Here is a 14349-nt window from a genome sequence, read left to right as displayed (position 1 = left end):
AATTTCATATTGGTTGAAGAAATGAGACGAAAAAGTAATTTTCTAATTATGATGATTTGAATTTTTTTATGGGTTAAACTTAAATTTCTTATATTCATTGTCATTCTTCGTAAAGATAATTTTTTCTTAAACTTGTGCACAAAATTAGATTATAGGTAAAAATATTTTGATCCACAATTTTTTACTTCCTCGATTACAATTCATATGTATATATATTTATAATTTATATATTTTTTAATTTTTTTTTTTATGTCAAATTAAAATTATGATCGTGCCAATTAAAAAAGCACCACGATTAAAATAAAAGTGAAAATAAACTTGCTACTATATATATAACTTGGCGCGAATGTGAGAAGTCACGTTTTTCACCACTGCTCACTGTTCAGAAGCTGAGTGCTTCGAGTTCAATGGAAGAAGACGCCGGAGAAAGATCAAGCTTCGTCGTCGGGTTCATTGAGAACCGAGCCAAGGAGGTTATCTTCTCCTCTCCGCATTTGTGTATTTTCATGTGTTGATATACGAATTAACATCATGAATATTTTGACGAACATCACATGTATAACCAGCAAAATTCGAGTAAACAGATGTAATTTCGAATGTTTAACGAGCGAATTTGAACTTAATTTTGAATGGATCAATGCGATGTACGATGAGTGAATTTGAATGTTTTTTTGAATGAATAGGTGCTATTTCACGATGTATTACGAGCATATTGAACCTTTTTTTAATGAAGGTGTTTTCGTAAGTGACGAGCAAATTTGAACTTCATTTGAGTTAACAGATGCGATTTCGTGATGTTTAATGTGTGATTTTGAATGTAGCAGTGCAATTTTGTGATGTATGATGAATGAATCTGAACTTTTTTTTTTGAATGAAGATGTTTTCCTAAGTGGCCAGCAAATTTGAACTTCATTTGAGTAAACAGAAGCAATTTCACGATGTTTAATGTGTGATTTTGAATGAATCAGTTCAATTTTGTGATGTCTGATGAGAGGATTTGAACTTCTTTGTTGAATGAATAGGTGCTATTGAACTACGTATTACAAGCATATTATGAACATTTTTCTGATTGAATGTGAACTTTTGTTAGTAATGAGCATATTTAAACTTCATTTGAGTAAACAGATGGAATTTCGGGATGTTAACAGCGAATAGGAACCTAAATTTGAACGAAGCTGTGCAGTTTTGGGATGTATAAGGAGCATATTTGAACCCTTTTTTTGTTGGAATCAATAGGGGCAATTTCACAACTTAAGAAGCAAATTTGAACGTGTTCTTTTAAATTACAGGTGCAAATTTCGCGATGTGATGCACAAAGTTGATATTATTTTAGTTTTTTCTAAGTGCATTTTTGGCTATGTATTACGAGCATTTTTGAACTTCTGTTGAATAGATAGATGTTATTTTGCAACGTAGAAACTAGCAGATTTGAACTTCTTTTTTTCTTAAAATATGTATAGTTTTGTGACCTTAAGAGTGTTTATATCATGTATATAAACACATGTGTTATAGCTTTATTGTTTGTGAATTTTGAGAAATGGATAAATACGATGCACATGTCCGATGATAGCTTTGAGTTTCTCAAATTCGAAGAAGGGATTGGATTATGCTTCATTTTAGGCATACCGTTAGAGAATATGTGGCTGTTCTATCCTTGAAATTTATTGTTGTGTTGAAGTAATTCAGAGGTAAGAGCAGGTCATCAGTTTTATACGTGTCATGATATACTGATAGTTTGGAGTTTATCAAATTTGAAGAATATGCTTAATTTCAAGTCTATGTCTGGGTATGTGGTTATATAATGTGATATTCACTGATGTATGGAGGTAATCAAGATGTAGCCTGCTAGACTGCTGTTGTTGAAGTGTGAGCTACTGAACTAGTGAAAAAGAAGGTTCTGAAATTACAGAAATATTTGCAAACGTTTAGGTCAATCACATTTGATGCGATGAACCATACTAATCCTCCTCAAGTCCTTTCTCCTAGCACTAAGTTGCACTGATTTAAGGCTCTTATTATTTGATAAAAGACCAGATCCTCCCAATCTATCTAGGTCTTTACAATAAACAATAAGATATACTCTATACAGGGCACTTCATAAGATGGTTTTTGACTGAGGTTAAAATGTTGAATTTGACTAGTATAATAGAAAAAGAATCAAATTAATAACTGAGAAATTAGTTTGATATGTAAAATAGTGAACTACCACACTAAAGTTTAAATTTGGAAAGGTAACTAAATTTGAGTTCTTGAAAGTTGGATTAACAATATTATCAGTGGAATGATGATAAACATTTTTTTGGAGATCCTAAAATGTGAAGTCTGTCATATAAATTGGGGTGAAAGGAGTAACTTTGTCCAATTAATGAATGAATGCATTACCATAATTTGTTCCTTAGTGAGTACTCATACCATGGAGGAAACAAAGAAAATTTTATAATTATTTCTCTCTTCTACATTTGGCTGCTGCATTCACATTTGCTCATCTTAAATGCGTGCATCAACATTAGTATTTTCCTTCATCTTGAAGACATTTGTTAATCTTGTGGTAGCATTCTAGTTAATTCTTTAAGTAGCTTCTAGCTTAAGTTGAATCTATGGACCATTTATTGTAGTTCCTCAGAACTTTACGGCTTAAAATAATCTCAAACGGAACCAGCTAAAAGAAGTCTACGGTGCTTCCCTGGGTGAAGCTTCACTCTACATTTTTTCTTGTTGACTTAAATGGATTAACACTTTCTTTTCCTTTTTCAAAGGAAACCCAGTAAGTACTCGGGTGAATTGCATCTAAAGAAAGAATCTGTGCCTAAGGTTCCCTGGATGCAAGTCGGTTTGAGATGTTAATTCAGTTAAAAAGTTGAATTTCCAAGTTATTCATAAATTCTAGTGAAATTTGTCTCCTTAACTTTCAAAAAGACATTGTTGTTTTTCTGCCAGTTCTTTGGATGAATATTACTTACAAAAAAGGTAAGAACTTGTTAAGAATTCAGAGTTGAAAAGAAAAGAAAACCATGCTTTGCCGGAGTTTCATATCTTAACTGGTAATAGCAATTTATCGGCAGGTTGGAGTAGCTGCATTTGATTTGAGATCAGCATCACTGCATCTTTCTCAGTATATAGAGACTAGCAGCTCCTATCAAAATACAAAGACTTTACTACAGTTCTATGAACCTATGGTGATCATTGTTTCCCCCAATAAACTGGCGGCGGATGGAATGGTCGGAGTCTCACAACTGGCCGACAGAGTTTGTTCCTCCACAAAAAAGGTAAGTTTCCTCTACACATTGGTGGCTCTGTTTTGATAAAATGCGTGATTAAAATGTTTTAGAAGTCAAAAACTTATACTTATGTTGATGTATACAGGTTATAATGGCCCGTGGTTGCTTTGATGATACCAGGGTATTGGCGTGACTGCTTCCCCATTAAATTGTGATGGCTTTGAACTATATGCCTTAATGAGTTTTAAACACTGACACTGCTTCAAACTTTAATACATTCTGAAGGGAGCTGTACTGGTTAAAGGTTTAGCTGCTAAGGAACCGTCTGCTCTTGGTCTGGATTCATACTACAAGCAATACTATTTGTGCTTGGCTGCAGCAGCTGCAACTATCAAGTGGTATGATGCTATGGTGACTTCCAATTTATTGGACGCGGTACTTCATCTATGTTTCTTGCATGTTGAATGATAATTTCACGTTCTTTAGTCATGTCTTGGGAGTTGTAATGTAGTTTGTAGAACAGTTTGCGACAACACTGATATTCATTTCTGATAGGTACAAACACTGAATTGGCTTTGCTATAAGAGTCTCACCCATGCTCTTTCTGATACCTAAGTTTGCAATTTGAGCCACTAAGTTCAGGAATGGACATTTAGTATAGATCTCAGTTAGTTACTATTTGGGATTAAGTTGTCAGCGTCTAAAAGAGCAAGTCCAAGTCAACAATTATGTCCTCTAAGCACAAGTGCAGGGAGCTAAAATTCTCTCCACAAATGAGTAACATTGTGGTGTTCCACAATCGACATAAGACTTTGAGATCTCATCCTTAGCTCTTTCAACATCTGAATTTCCTCATGTTAGTATGTTACTTTGTTGAATACAGACTACCTTGAGTAATCTGAAGACTTCCATTCATTAGCTTTTATGAAAAACTGACACAATTTGATGCCTGGTAAGAGTTGTAACAAAGAGGTCATCTGATAGCACGATTTCTGTTGTGCTACAACAAGATTTTACTGCACATCACTTGCATCAGATCTCCAGATTCTCTTCAATTTATATTTTGTATCAACTACAACCATAGACCCTTGTAACACTGGCAATGTCAATTTAATATTCTTAACTTTGAAGGAAATATATTGTCGATCTATGAACTATGTTACCAATATGTGTAACAAAACAAGATTATTTTTCGGCATATTAAGATGCTAACGATTTAGAGGATAACTGCCTCTTGTTTCACTTGATTTTTTCTCCGGATATTAATACACATGGCACATACATAATGTGCAGGATCGAAGCAGAGAAAGGTGTTATTATAACAAATCACTCTTTGCTGGTATGTATGACTTCTCATGCTTGAAAGGATCAAATAGGAGCAGAAAAAATACACAGTACTTCAATTTATTGAATTTATATACTGCAAGAATAATTTTACCATGCAAAATGATTAAAGCCTTGCATAGAACAACTATTGATTTCAATTGTTTTAGCCATCAAATTGCACCACAGTGAAGAGTAAGAATTTGAAAGAAGTATGAACTACACCTCGTTCACCAATAAATCCTGATTTGGTTGTGATTATTGTAGCTGCGGCAAGAAGAATGTCTCGGATCACGTTTTTGCATATTTTTGGCCTGACCGATTTTTCCTAGTAGGTCTGAGAGTTCACATTATTGTGTTAATTGATACTTACTATGTCCAGCTTTACTGTACATGACTAGAACATGTCACTGAGGATTTCTTTCTCTATTCATTTCTGTTTTTGGCGGATGGGGCCGTGGGAGGTTAGTGAGTTAGTCAAACATATCCCGTTTCTTAGGGAAAAAAACTGTACTGACATTACTTTTAGCTCTTTGAAGGTTAGTATCGCTGTTTATAGTTCCATGTGCTATAATTCTTTGAAGTTCCTTTGGTAAGAGAGATTTCTCATTGCGTGATCAAGAAACAGAAATGTTAAAAATACGTATAATATTAATGTGCCACTTTGTGGATAAGCACATCTAAGAGTTTCATGTATCTTGAGTAATTAAAAGTAGTATTTGGGATTCAAAGTCATCTTCTCTTCCACAGGTTACTTTCAATGGATCTTTTGACCACATGAACATTGATTCCACCAGGTAGCCTCCTCATACCAAACTAGTGACAGTTGCATATCAACTTGCATCTATCACTTATTATCGTAGTGGCTACTCAGTTTCATTTCCTCTAACAACATCAGCAAAATAGTTACAGAATATCCTAAAGGAATGTGTTTAGAATTTACTGTACGATTTTGTAGATACTGTAAATTTTATACTTCATCTTTGATGGCAGTGTTCAGAACTTGGAGATAATTGAGCCTATGCACGCTTCTCTTCTGGGCACAAACAACAAAAAGAGAAGTTTATTCCACATGCTTAAAACAACTCGAACTATTGGAGGGTATGTAAATAATTTCATTGATTAACTGGTATTATATCTTTCACTCGAAGTATTGGAGGGTATGTAATAATTTCGCCTGCTATAGCACCAAATTGTATATAAAGAGAAGTCAGATATGTGCTTAATGATTCCTCTTGCTATCTTTTGATTAGAAGTATGACACATGTACATACAAAGCCCTCACACTTGAGCCAACTTCATAGTTCTCATGACAATGTTCTGCTCAGGATGGAAAGCTCCGTAATCTGTCTTTCAGTATGTTGTGCAGCTGTAGCATAATGCTGAATTTGCTTGATTATACTCCACTGCAGGACTAGACTTCTGAGGGCAAATCTTTTGCAGCCTCTGAAAGACATAGAGACAATTAACACTCGACTCGATTGCCTGGTATTTTTTCAATGTATCACATGCAACAGAAGAATGTATAACATGCTCTGTTGTTATGAAATCGAAATTTGCCACTTTCCTTCCTGAAAAATTTCATGTTTTACATGGTACTTTTGTCTAGTAATTTTCTGCTTTAAGAATTTATCTATTGTCGTTATATCTACTACAGGATAATATAGCTGACACCAACTTGTTTGGAATTGAGGCATAGTTATTGTTCGTTATATCTCCTCTAGAAGAATTATTTTATTGAGAAGAAGCCTTCTCTGAAAAAAGGCTTTATTTAATAATATGCTTGTGCTGCTTTGGGTGAAAAAAAAGAAGAAGGATTGAAACAGGAAGGAGGAGATTGAGGTTTCTTTGATTACTTACAGACATAGAAGTTTTTAACACTGAGGGATCAGGGATGTGCTTTTTGACTATAGCTGGCAGATTATGCAATTACATTGGTCATTACTTGATTGGGTTTTAGTTGCAATAAACATTAAACAAGCCGGCAACTGTTTTCTGAGAGTTATGATCTTGTAGTTTTATGCCGTGCTTATCAGGATATAATTTGACCTAGCCAAAACCTTCAAGTATATACTATCTTCAAGAAAGTGTTAAAACTGTTTCTTTACCCTTTTTTGACAATTATCATGCTTTACAGCTTTTGAAAGCATTATTTCTTTTTCTTTGAGGCCCTGATATCACTCTTTTAGTTTGACACTTCCCTCAATTAATCTCCAGGATGAGTTGATGAGCAATGAACAGCTATTCTTTGGTTTGTCTCAGGCCCTTCGTAAGTTCCCGAAAGAAACAGGTAACCATATAAGGAAGGAGGTGGGTTCTCACTCGTATTCTATATAGTTTGTTCCCATGTCAGAAAGTTGATGTATGCTTCTCCATCTAGATCGGGTCCTTTGTCACTTCTGCTTCAAACCAAAGAGAGTTACTAATGAAGTCTTGGCTTCGGATAATGGAAGAAGGAGCCAGATAATGATATCCAGCATTATTCTTCTCAAAACAGCTCTTGATGCTTTACCGTTACTCTCCAAGGTGCACCATTGTTCGGTTCAGGGGTTTACATTTTCTGGATCCTATCTGGTACAATAACTAGCTTGTGATTCAGGTTCTTAAAGAAGCCAAGAGTTGTCTGCTTGGAAATGTGTACAAAACCATATGTGAGAATGAAAAATATACTTCAATAAGGAAAAGGTAATGTTCAAATTTACCTAGATATATGATGCTTTCCCCCGATTTCCTCCTTGTCGGAGAGATCCCTCTTCAGAATTCAGAGAGTTCCCCTCTAGGAGGACCTTCTTCTTTTTCTGTTCTTGTTCTGCCGAAAGAGAGGATTCCTGTTCCTCAATTTTGTCTAACGTCCATGAGCTAATTATTCCTGTGCCTACTCAATCTTCTTAGGTGCCACACAGTTCTAAGATGATGATTTAGGATATTTGATGGATACTGTTTTTGTTAGTCTGAAAATTAGTTTCTCTCAATTAAACGAAGTAAGAGTAAAATAAAGTTCATCGCTAAAGGATTAAGATGCTATGATGTGGCAAATTGAGTGGTGATTTCTTTGTATTATACATTAAGTTCTCTAATTATTATATGATCATTCCTAGATGACAATAACTGTGTTATTATGTTCATTCAGCAGTTCATATATTTATTTTATCCATGCATCATTTACTTTCACAGAATTGGAGAGGTGATTGATGAAGATGTCCTTCATACGCGAGTTCCTTTTGTGGCACGGACACAGCAGTGTTTTGCTGTTAAGGCTGGAGCAGATGGGCTTCTTGATATGGCTCGACGGTCATTCTGTGACACTAGCGAAGGTTTTCCTATTATATTACATGATTTAATTTTATTTTTTTTTGGAAAGTGGAAATTTCGGGGCTCTGTGAAATTAGGTATGCAACAGAGACGAGTGAAGGAAGTGGATTGGAAGTTTTCTGTTAATGATTAAATTTCTTTTAAGTGCATTTTCTTAGTTTTTAACACACTGAATTCATAGCTATACACAGTCTCGCAAATAAGTATCGTCAAGATTTCAAACTGCCGAACTTGAAGATCCCATTCAATAACAGGCAAGGGTTTTACTTTAGCATTCCACAGAAGGACATACAGGGAAAACTGCCCAGCAAGTTCATCCAGGTTGTTATGCTATGATATAAGTTAAACTTTCCTTATGCATCTTGCTTTGTTTCCTCTAACAAGTTTCACATAATCAGGTCGTGAAACATGGAAACAATGTCCATTGCTCGAGTCTTGAACTTGCTTCAGTGAGTATTACTGGAAATCCACTATAGGCTCCATTTGGTTGGAGCAAAACAGATATCATAATATATTCCTCTTGATAATCTTTATGAGGAAATCCAGTTACTGGTTCGGTGTAAAATGCTTTCAATTTGCAATGATAGCGAAAGGTAGGTCAGGACACACTGCTTGGTAATAGTTATATAGTTTGGTGAATGTAGTGTTAAGGCTTAAGCAAGGACAGTGACAAATGTAGTGGAGAATGAGTTACACTCATGAAATACATAAATTGGTTTTCTTTTATGTGGTGTAAAATGTTTCTGAAAAGTTCCAGACAATCGAAGTAACTAGAGAGTAAGTGCAAATATTTAGGTGGTTATCCTTCTCTTTGCTCATAGATGAGGTGTTTTTTCTTCACTCACAGTTGAATGTGAGGAACAAGTCTGCAGCTAAAGAATGCTGGTTGAGGACTGCTCTTTGTCTTGAAGGTAAATTGATGGGTGCAATGTACATCTTTCTCTACAACTGCTATTGGATCTCTTGTCTACCTAATCAAATGCTTGTCCATGCAGAATGACAAAATTAGTGGTGACTTCATAACTAAGGCATTTGCTTCATAAAGCTTAAATTATTTTCTTTGGGTACTTCCAAGGGGCAAGAAGAAATGTCTTAAACATATTATAGTTTTTCATCTTTTTCAGCAAACCTTTTTTGGTGTTTGAACTTTGAAATAATGAAACTATCGGGACTACTTCTATTCTAAAGTTTTGTGGTTTCAGTCATGTCAGAGGGTAAAGTTGATTGATGACAGTTTAGTGGATCAGGAACATAAACATATTATAAGAGTGGAAAATGTGGGGCTGATTCTTAGTTGTTCTATTGCTGAAAAGATGCAAAGAATAGTAGGGTATATTTATTTCCTACGAACTCAATACAAATACCTTATTACTATAATATCCTTGACTCAAGAATATGATAATGTAGCCCTAAATTCTTCAGCGAATCAGCTTAAGTTGAAACCTAAATTTAGAAAGAAAAAAAATCATTAGACATCTTTAGAGCTTTGGTTAAATAGAAAGAATAATCTATTGAAATCTTCTTATCTTCTTCGTCTTGCATTCTGCATCAAATCCCTATAAGATATATGCGTGGATGGTTTATCAGAGTTGATTGCAATGAGAGAATACTGCAAAATCACTGTATACATGTAGCTTATGGGCGGGGCAAGGGAGTGCTTTGCCATTCACTTTGCAAGTCCACTGGCTTTTTAAAGAGTTTTTTCATATGTCAACAGAGGTCAAAATCTTTGATAAAATCTTCCAATAATATTGTTTTGATAAGTAAAAGCATCCAATGATATTTTATATCTTATTGCCTGTCCTGGTCCCTGGTAGAGATCTGTGTAGTGGTTTCCCTGCACCTTAATGAATCTAAAGCATAGCTCCAGACAGGACTTATTCCCTTTATAATATAGATGGTTGCTTAGCAAGAGTAACATTACTTAACTACTAGTAGCGACATGCTGATTAGAATGATAGGGGTTTTTCTGAATGAGATGGGATGTTAATGTTTTCTTCCAATCTCTACTTGGAAGATAAGCATCTTCTGCTTGTTACTTTTGTATTAATATTGGTTTTTGTATGTCTCTGACAATTCTGCTTAACACATGAAAGATGCATCTGTTAACCTGTATTTGCATATAATATATTCAGCAAGTGGCATACTCTTCATTCTGTTTACCCTATTGTTATTTGAGAACTATCTGTACTTAGAATTTTTTCCTTTCATGCTAACATGCAGCATTAATGGATGCAATACGAGAGGATGTCTCTGTGCTTACTGTTCTTTCAGAAGTGTTGTGCCTTTTAGATATGATGGTAAATTCATTTGCTCACACTATATCAACGAAACCAGTTGATAGATATACTAGAGCTCGTTTTACATGTGAGTATTTAGTCGTAACTCTCAATACTTGCTTGATGCCAAGATTATGAAAAAAATTGATTTGTTAAATTTAAATTTTTCTCCCCTCTTAGGTGATGGCCCATTGGCAATTGATTCTGGACGGCACCCCATTCTGGAAAGCATACACAATGATTTCATTGTATGTTGTTTTCTTCTAGTGATCTGAGAAGAAGTTTGAAATTGATCTTGACATAGCAAGTTAATGGCCTTTGTCTACTTTGATACTAGAATTTTCTGAATTTGGAAGTGGTATTGACTTCTCTTTTGCAGCCAAATGGCATCTTTCTTTCTGAAGCATCAAATATGGCTATTGTAATGGGCCCAAACATGTAAGCAACCTTATTATATTCCTTAATAAAATTAAACTGTCTGTGTAGGTTTGTTCTTCTTGTGAGTATCACGGAATCCGGTATGAGTGACACCATATCCCCTTTCACATCATGTCAAACTCTTCAAAATTTTGGACGAGGGAAGGGAACAAATGAGAACCTTCTTCTCCCGATTAAGATGTATCCCCGGACATATGTTTAATGGGAAGCTACAGCATAAGTTTTTTTCCGTCTTTTTATTGAAGCACTGAGCAAAGAAAAAAAATGGATGATGGGGACTTCAACCCCTCTTGACTTCTCTCTCATCCCTTCCATGCATCTTAGATAAGCTCTTTCTGCCTCACATGAATTTGTTGTGCCATTTTCTACCTGATAACTCATGCATGTTGTTTGTTGTAGGAGCGGAAAAAGTACTTATCTTCAGCAAGTTTGTTTGATGGTCATCCTTGCTCAAATTGGTTGCTATATTCCTGCTCGATTTGCCACTTTGAGGGTGGTCGATCGTATTTTTACAAGGATGGGAACAATGGACAGTCTCGAATCAAATTCTAGCACGGTATAATCATCTAGTTGTGAATGGTATATTCTTGCATGGAAGTTCTATATTTTAGAATAGCAATGATTTTGTTCCTGTATTTATGCATAGTTAGTTTTACTTGTGAAAAAGCTTAACCATAGTTTAGCCAAATTTCTTCTGAAGTTTGACATCTTCAAATTGTAAATGTTCTCTTATATTCGAATCATCCTGTTACGGAGATAGCCAATATAGAAATCACCAGTATTTCATGTAACGTGGTCTATGTAGTTCATGACAGAGATGAAGGAGATGGCTTTTATCATGCAAAACGTGTCCCATAGGTAGATTGTTTCACAAAATGTGTCCACTGACTTAGCATGAGGATTTGTCTGTCTAAAGTTTAAAATTTTGTACTTCCTTTGCTGTACACAGAAGTTTGATTGTTATGGATGAACTGGGGAGGGCGACCTCATCCTCTGATGGACTCGCAATCGCGTGGAGCTGTTGTGAGCATCTATTGGCACTTAAAGCGTAATCTCAAAGCCCTCTTTGTATTTCAATCTTAAATGCAATATGGTTAAATATTTACTAGCCCAAACATGCTGTTTTTTTTATAACAAAGCCTATGATTAGTTAGCTTGTATTTTACATTGTATGGACTGCAGCAAAGTTTGAAAATTAGGCTTTAATTTTTCACTTTATAAGTTGAAGTAATATTTGGTACTTGCAAACTGCTAAAATTCTGCTTTTACCTGGATGCTATAAAAGATATGACTACCAATTCAAGGGCTTCTTAGAAGCAGGATACAAATAAGGAGCAAAAAATTTAGAAACCAATCAAGATTGCTAATGAAAGTACAGAAGGCATACCAAGGGGAACATTATGCTTGAAATTATTCTTATCTGGTATTTGAATATCAGGGTTGAATAATATAAATACTGTACCGGACCTTGAAATAGGGAGTGGATTTTGTGATATCGTCTACAATTTCTTGTAAGGTTGTTTACTGAGCCTCTTATAGAATCACTAGCTTGAAGTTTTCATTATAGAGAAGCAAGACAATATCTTTAAAAACTCCCTTCATTTTTGTTCAGAAGGCTGATAAAATTCATCTTGTAACTTCCTAGATGTCATTATATCTCAGAATTAAACTTTACACTTCAAGTTCTGCTTAGAAAATTGGCAGAGAACTACTAAGTGGTGTTTGGAGCGCTAAATTTTGTGATTAATTAACTCTTCTAAGATTCCTAGACATGTGACCCGAATAATAATGTCAAATTCTATATAAATGTAGATGCATTTCCACTGTCCAGATATCTCTCTACCCAGTGAGCTTATTATATTGAACGTTGTCACTCTTTTAAGTATTCAATAGCTACACGTTCTTTGGCCCCAAGGGTGTGACCTAGTGGCCAATGAAGTGGATTGAGAACCATGAGGTCTCACGTTCATATTCCAGCAAAGACAAAAACGCTTGGTGATTTCTTCCTATCTGTTCAAACTTTGGTGGATACAGTTACCTATAGTTGTTGCTGGTGGGAGGCGCAAGCTGGCCCAAACACCACAGTTATAAGAAATAAAGAAAAATAGCTACACGTTCTTTAGGTTTTCATAAAGAATTGTCTCTCTTGCTGTTGGATCAATATTATTTTGTCGCAGAATTTAATACATACATCCAAGTTTTATAATTTAACCCAATGTACGGCCAATTTGTTTGCAGGTACTCAATATTTGCTACTCATATGGAAAATCTATCAGCGCTATCCACCATGTATCCAAATGTAAAAATTCTTCATTTTGATGTTGATGTGAGGAATAACCGCATGGACTTCAAGGTATATCTCTGAATCACTCAGTGGTTTATAAACAATTTATACCTTCATTTTCATTTCCTCTTTGTGTTTTCTACTTAGTTTCAACTGAAGGATGGGTCACGTCATGTGCCACATTACGGCCTCATGCTAGCAGGAGTAGCTGGATTACCAAGTTCAGTAGTGGAGACTGCCAAAAGAATCACATCTAGGATCACAGAGAAGGTAACTTGTTTCACTTCCGCAATGAGAGAATGTCTTGTTTGGAAATTGCCATTGTGTTGAAAGATCTTGTAGTTCGTTTTACCACTGCGAGTTCCTTTTCTTTCCACCCCCATTCTCTTTCAAACAGGAAAAATTGAATTTGAACCTGAGACCTCATGGTTCTTAATTCACTTCATTGACCATCATACCACACCCTTGAGTGCATCATAGTAACATCTCACCCTTGCACCAACTTAGACTATTTTAAGCTACGTTGTTCGGATTCTCCAAAATGCACTACTTTTGGAGTATCAGACATCCACCTATGACATTTTGAAGGGTCCGAGCAACATAGATTTCAAGGGTGGCCATCAACTATCACAGTGCTACTCTTATATCCTGAGTTTGGGACCAACTACACATTGTGAAACTCACATAGGCGGAGATTTTCCATACATCTGCGTTTCTTCCCTGCATTTTTTGTTTCAATTTTCCAAGCTTTGAGGAAGGTAAATTGCACATCCATGTTATGTTTGATCATTTTGCCTTCTTTTTTTCTTATCGTATAGGAAATGAAGAGAATGGAGGTGAATTGCAGACAGTACGAGGACGTACAATTGATTTACCGTGTAGCTCAACGGCTGATGTGCTTGAAATATTCTGATCAGGATGAAGATTCTTTAAGGGAGGCTCTGCAGAACCTTAAGGAAAACTATATTGGTGGAAGGCTTTAGGTAAGTAGAACCATTTACTCATATATATTTCATCTAATATCAACACTGTGATCTGAAATTTTGAACCTATCTGATAATCTTGGACTAAGAAAATGGTACTTTAAGATAACTACTAAAAAACAAGTGGAATTCTAAATATCTGATGATGAAAGGGTTCTTGATTTCTCATGGAGGGCCTATTTTAATTTGCATAAAATTACAAGTTTTGTTCTTTCACTGGATATGATTGCAAATGAAATTGGTCTAATTAATGTGGACCAATAAAAATAATTACATATTTAGCTAAAATATTTATTTATGTCACATCAACTTCTGTTCAAAATATGGGGACCTTAAAAGGTTTTTTTTTTTTTTGGGAAATTTCATATATGGCAAACTGAATTTATAAAATAACATTATATGGGTATAATTTACATAATTATATTTTATGAGTATAGTATAGTTTGTTATGTAGCTTTTTATTTTGTATAAAACGTTTTTTTTAAAATTTGTACTATATTTTACTTTTCTAT

General features: G+C 35.0%; 1 protein-coding gene across 1 annotated transcript; it reads left to right on the top strand.

Annotated features, from left to right (window-relative positions):
- Window positions 1-351: 351 nt before the first annotated feature.
- On the top strand, window positions 352-14003 carry LOC107027226 (DNA mismatch repair protein MSH4). The gene is made up of 24 exons (XM_015228406.2): window positions 352-473; window positions 3063-3266; window positions 3364-3399; window positions 3504-3616; window positions 4512-4557; window positions 5292-5338; window positions 5535-5642; window positions 5954-6029; window positions 6759-6831; window positions 6922-7067; window positions 7141-7226; window positions 7716-7855; window positions 8035-8174; window positions 8252-8302; window positions 8701-8764; window positions 10077-10220; window positions 10313-10380; window positions 10512-10570; window positions 10970-11126; window positions 11376-11428; window positions 11520-11618; window positions 12809-12923; window positions 13002-13124; window positions 13673-14003. The coding sequence occupies exons 1-24, from the start codon at window positions 408-410 to the stop codon at window positions 13835-13837; spliced, it is 2379 nt and encodes a 792-aa protein (XP_015083892.1). The 5' UTR covers window positions 352-407; the 3' UTR covers window positions 13838-14003.
- Window positions 14004-14349: the final 346 nt, after the last annotated feature.

This window comes from Solanum pennellii, chromosome 8 (genome assembly GCF_001406875.1).
Source record: "Solanum pennellii chromosome 8, SPENNV200".
Lineage (NCBI taxonomy): Eukaryota > Viridiplantae > Streptophyta > Magnoliopsida > Solanales > Solanaceae > Solanum > Solanum pennellii.
This window is presented reverse-complemented; position numbering and strand designations above follow the sequence as displayed.